General features: G+C 38.2%; 1 protein-coding gene across 10 annotated transcripts in view; it reads right to left on the bottom strand.

The window, feature by feature from the left end:
* Positions 1 to 264: 264 nt before the first annotated feature.
* Positions 265 to 6,000, bottom strand: part of GHR (growth hormone receptor) — a 274,434-nt gene continuing 268,698 nt past the window's right edge. For all 10 annotated transcript variants that reach the window (XM_086678108.1, XM_086678072.1, XM_086678061.1 and 7 more), the window contains 2 exons: positions 3,602 to 3,671; positions 265 to 3,270 (listed from right to left, as the gene is read on the bottom strand). In XM_086678108.1, coding sequence (XP_086534234.1) covers positions 2,299 to 3,270; positions 3,602 to 3,671 — 1,042 coding nt within the window. In that variant the 3' untranslated portion in view covers positions 265 to 2,298. The remainder of the gene's footprint in view (positions 3,271 to 3,601; positions 3,672 to 6,000) is intronic.

Raw genomic sequence — 6,000 nt, 5'->3', positions numbered from 1 at the left:
TAAGAGCCTCTGCCCACGAGGTGTTACAGCCAAGGAGAAGGCACAGTCCAGGCAAGCTGGAATAGTAATTTTGAGCTGGGCTCCTGCTTCCTCAAAAAGAGAGGGAGGGAGCTGCCAGCACATAACAAAAATCTCCACATCCATTGCCAATGTGTTTAAACTAATTGTGCTCAGCTCCCCTTCCAATGAGAACTGAAGAGCATGCGGTCTGGTGTAGGGTGCCTTTCATGTGGGTGTTTGACAATAGAAGCATGCCACCACGGGTCCAAGAAAATAAATTTATTAAACTTTGAAGGAAAAAAATCCACAGACATGAGGAGAGTTAAATATAAACTGCAGGACACAACTAGTCATACTAGTGAATAATGGCTTGTGTGGCCAGCAAAGTACCAGAATGACATTCTGAGACTGATTGAGGTATTTAGCTATTTTTGGCTATAGAAATTGTTGTCAGCCTATGGTGAAATAGTAAGATAGTTTTCCCAAGCACACAGTTTTAAGTTGAATTAGGTTTTAAGTTGAATTAGGTTCTACACTGATGAAATTGTATATGAAACTAAATTATGTAGCTCTTAGAGAAAACTATAGCAGCAAGGTAGCAGAAAAGTTCTATTAAACACCTATTACAAAGTAACATGTTGAACTTGGAACACCCAGTTCTAGCTTTTCACTGTCCTTCCCACAAGAAAGAGGGAATTTAAAATCACCAACCATTAAGCCTGTTTCCTAAAAAGGTCTGAGCTAAATGGCAAATACTATTTAAGTTAAAGCTAACTTTAAAGTTTCATTAAATGTAAAAAAAAAAAAAACAAAACACAAAACCAAAACTTAAAGTGAGAAGCATTTTTCAGTGAGATGAGATTCTTCTCTTTGGACAAACCTTTTGGGGAATAATCCCAACGCTCCCAAGAATGATGTTGAACGATAATTTCAACGTTACTTCAGGACGCTTCTTTCTCTTCTGACTGCCCTCTTGGAGGCCAATCCACTCAGAGGGGAAATAAAAAATGAGGACACTTCTTTGCTACTTTAAATAAACCCTAGAAAGAGTTGGGTGAGGAAGAAAGTTTCCCCATTGGTTTAAGAACATTTTGACTTATCCGAGGGGATTGGAAATCTTGTTTCTTCTGTTTCTTGTTACAATGAATAGTGGGTATATTTCTTTATCTTTTGGTTCCATTATCTGGTTAACTTCATTTTCAATTTGCTTCCACTTACAAAATGCTTCTTGTACTTTATTCCCTTCTTAGGTCACTGTGCAAGAGAATCACATTGTGTTAGAAGAGATACTACTACAAAGGTTCTGGGGCCATCACTCATGATCTGCCTGCCTAAACACTCACTCCGTGTGCAACAATAGCCCCTGAGCAGCCTGTCAGTAAGGACCAGCTAATACCCTCTCCTTCTCTTAGTAGGGAGCTCTCTGACCTGAGCCGAAATTTGGGTAAGAAAGAGTCTTTTGTTTGTTTTGGTTTGGTTCACGATGAGTAGACCTGTGCATACATCTTAAAAGTTGTCTCAATTAACAAATATTTCTTTAAAAATTTAAATTAAGACAAGCATGTGCCAATAATGCAGGTAACAACAATCATTTCAGAATTGCTTAAGGAGTTTTGGGAGGTACAAAAAGGGCTGCGTAAAAAACTAATTTGCTTATTTGTTTTTCTTTAGGTGGACTGACCAAAGCATTAAACCGGCTTTAGAGTGCGGTTGCTACATTCTCCAGATGGGTCTGCATGAACTACGGTACACAGCGTGTAGTGTAATATAAAATAGCCATGCTTGTAGTGTAAATTCTTAAAAATACCTTTATAAATTTTATGTCAAAATAAATGTTTTACATATCCAAACTATTTCTTGCCTTCTTACCTATAATTTTAGTTCCGGATTATCTAAAAAACATTGGCCTGTGCTCTGATTTGCATTCGATTTTCCTGAACTGCAAAAGCCACCTGATTTTTTGCTTTTTCAAAAAGCTTGATTTACTATACATTAGAGACAGCCATTCAATGCTTAGTATCACAAAATTAACACCCACATTAACAAGACAATCACTGCCACTAAACAGTCTTTGAGACGATTCTTTAAAATATTTACAGTTCACAATAGGAATATCTATCTGATCAGGCGTTCTTGTTTCTTTTTTAATATTATCTTTCAACACTTCAGGAAAAAGGCATTTAGAATCCGCTCCCCCCATCCCCCCCCAAAAGTTTAAACATTGTTTTGGTGTAAGCACTCATGCCCTAGCCAGCTCCTCACCATTCAATATGTAGCTTGTGGGAAATCAAAGAAAGGCTACGGCATGATTTTGTTCAGTTGGTCTGTGCTCACGTAGCCACACGATGAGAGAAACTCTTTGTCAGGCAAGGGCAAGGCTGTGGCATTGAGCACGAGGCCCTGCGGAGACTGTACTATGTGAATGGAGGTATAGTCTGGGACAGGCATCTCAGAACCCGGAGCCCGTTCTGCTGTCCCAGACTGGCCAGCGGTAGTGGTAAGGCTTTCTGTGGTGATGTAAATGTCTTCCTGGTTAAAGCTTGGCTCCACACGTGATTCAGCCTCGACGTGAGGGGCCATAGCGATGCACTTTTTGGCGTCTGCCTCGCAGAAGTAGGCGTTGTCCATGATGAAGTTTGCTTGGCAGAGTGAGACCGCTTCTGGATGCATGTCACACGGGGATATCCCTGCCTTATTCTTTTGGCCTGGGGAAAGGACCACACTCCCTGCTGGAGTAATGTCGCTTACCTGGGCATAAAAGTCGATGTTTGCCAGTGAACTCGGATTGCTCAGCTGAGTATGGGCAGCTTGATGAGTTGACTCAGTTCCGCTAATAAGAAGCGGTCTTGGTTTGTTTTCCTTTGCTAGGATAACACTGGGCTGCTGAGTGGTAGGGGTAGCATCAGTAGAAGGTGAGTTATTTTGATTCTTCTGGTCAAGGCACAAGAGATCTACTTCCCCTTTTAACCTCTGTGGCTGAGCAACCTCTGAGGTACCATCACACATGTCACTGGCATTGAAATCAGTCTCCAAAATGTCAGGTTCATAACAGCTGGTACGTCCAGAGTCATCATCCTTTGCTCCAAGGATGTTAAGTGATTTCTCATGGTCATTGCTTAGAAGTCTGTCTGTGTCGGAGCCTTCAGTCTTTTCATCGGGGTCATCAATATCCAGCTCAATGAATTCAACCCAAGAGTCATCGTTGTAGAATTCAGGTTTATAGTTGTCATGAATGGCTAAGATTGTGTTCACCTCTTCTAATTTTCCTTCCTAGGAAACAGAAAGAAAATGAAACCTATCAAAAGGAACTCATAATGATTAAATGTTTTCACAAATAACATTCAGAGACTAAAATTATGGTCACAAGAAAAGCGATAGCAACAAAGCCATATAATAAACACATTAGTGTAGAACTTTCAAATACATCATAAGACATTCTCATAATTTTAAGAGATACATTATTATTTTGAAACATTTTTCTCCAGAGGGGTTAAAAATGGAATGGGATACACATAGCTTGCAAAAGCTCTCAACATAGGACAGTATGCTTCACGTGGTATTTAATTAGTGTTATCTAGGCCTTAGATAATTTATTGGGTACCTTGAGGAGATCTGGATCAATTCCTTTAATCTTTGGAACTGGAACTGGGGGAAGAATCAGCATCTTAATCCTTGAAAACAAATAAAATTTTGGTTTGACATATCTGCAAAGTTATACATTCTCGTGTTTCAAAAGATAGGAATAAAATATTAATAGAACTATTACTTATTCCAAATATTCTGGTAGTCCATATAAGTGGAGTATGAGAAAGAAAATAGTAAGCAGTAAATGATGAGGAAAAACTACAGAAGAAGAAAAAAGCAACAAAAATTAACAAAAAGCCCTCATGTGAAGTCAATTTAAATAAAACATAATAGGTTGATGGGGGGGTGGGAGGGTGGGTGATGGGTATTGAAGAGGGCATCTTTTGGGATGAGCACTGGGTGTTGTATGGAAATCAATTTGACAATAAATTTCATATATTAAAAAAATAAATAAAACATAATCTTTTTTTCCTTATGTCTTTATTGACAGCCAGCAGCAGTATTTGGGAATGAGAAATCTGACTCTATCTGAAGCCAATTTCCATTTCATCTATAAGGATGGCAATTTTAATGTACATCTCATCAGTAGTTTGCAGAAAAGAGGAAGGAAGAAAGAAAAAAGAAAGAAAGAAGAGCTGATTCACTTGAAGCCAAAATTATTTGCACCCTCAAAAATGGGATGAATTGAGATAAGTTTGTACCACACAGCTCACATTAATCATAAAATTACCTAAGATGATCTCATAAACCAAGGTGTCATTGCAGGCTTCATTTCAGTTGGGAAAGGCTACACTTGAGCTATCTCTAACTGATCAATATGGATTTATATACCCAATTCTATGATGTGCTTGAATCTTCTGTTCCCAATATTTAAATTATTTCTTGATCATGATTCATTTCAATGTCTCTTCTGCCTGTCTTGCAGTTTATTGTATCCCTAGCACTTAGAACAACTCCTGGCACATAGAAGGTACTCAATAAACATTTCTTGAATAAACTTGAATACCTCATATATCTATTTTGTTAATAGCATAACTAGAATTTGTGTCTTAAAATTAACATTGCAGCTCTGGAATAAAGCTCAGAGATTAGCTATTCTAGTCAGTTCATTTATTGTTTTAAAACAACAAGAGTCAGAGGCACCACTGTTAGGCAGGGATGATAATCTGCTTTTTGGATATTAGTTGATATTCCACTTAATGTGAATGGATCGTCTAGTCTATTCAATAGGGAACCCATCTTCTGAATATTTCCATTTGCCTTTTTACCTAACCAAGGAATAAGCCAAATTTCACTTTTTAAATTGCTGTAAGTAGCCTCCACTAGGTTTACTTAGCGGAGCAAGTGTTAAAACAGATTTTTACTGATGAATAGAAGATACAGAAAAAATATAAATTATTAATAGTTGCTACCATTTTTTTGGAATGCCTCTGATAAAACAGACACCATAAGATATATTTCACACTAATCTATGGGCTAGTAAATGATGGTCTGAGGGCCAAATCTGGTCTGTTCTCTGCTTTTGTAAATAACGTTTTATTGAAACACAGTCATGTTCATTAGTTTAGATATTGTTATGACTGTTTTCATGCCACGGTGGCAGAGTTGAGTAGTTGTGACAAGGATTTCATGGCTCCAGAAGCCTAAAAATTTACTATCTGGGCCTTTAGAAAACAAGTTTGTCAACCAGACACTAAACATTTTATTTGTTCTTATAACTACCAGGGAGGCAGATATTATCTGTGGAAAGATTTAGAGGTTTAAGGAAGGTACTCAAATCATACACTAATACTTGGCACAGCTGGGGCTCAAATCCAAAGTACCTAACCCCCAAACCCAGGCCTTTTGCCTTCTGTCACGCTGCTGTGTTATTTGGTCCTACATCTCTAAATGAATATTTCAAATGTCAAAAACATAGAAAAATGCAACATAATTGTAATTGCAGGAAACAAAGATTCCTAAATGTCTAATGCTTGACTTTGTTATGTTTGCCTCTTGATTTGCAGAGTATAATGCATTTAGGCACATGTTAGCTTTCTTGGACTTGTAGTTGACTTCCCGCCAGGGTAACAGAGCCTGCAGCCTATAGGGCTCAAGCAGGTGATGCAAATGCACGAAGCAGGCCTGTTGCATGTCAAAGGGAGGGATGGGAATGGTCACAGAGAACACATATCCTTCCCAAATGGAACAGCTGGTCCTCTGCTTCAACACATGTTGCCACGCAGGAATATCAACTGAATGTCACGAGATCTTTCAGATTTTAAACATGACCTGGAAATCTGGGTTTTTGTGTGGAAATTCCCTAGTTTGTAAACATTTTGTAGCAAAATTTTTACTCCAAAATCAAATACATAAAATAACAAAACATAAGATCTGCAGGCTGAGCTTGGCTTTCAGATTGCCAGTTTGCCACTC

Source organism: Puma concolor, chromosome A1 (assembly GCF_028749965.1).
Source record: "Puma concolor isolate L17-30 chromosome A1, mPumCon1.1.hap2, whole genome shotgun sequence".
Classification (NCBI taxonomy): Eukaryota; Metazoa; Chordata; class Mammalia; order Carnivora; family Felidae; genus Puma; species Puma concolor.
Note: the sequence above shows the minus strand (reverse complement) of the source record. Positions and strands in the feature narration are given on the sequence as shown.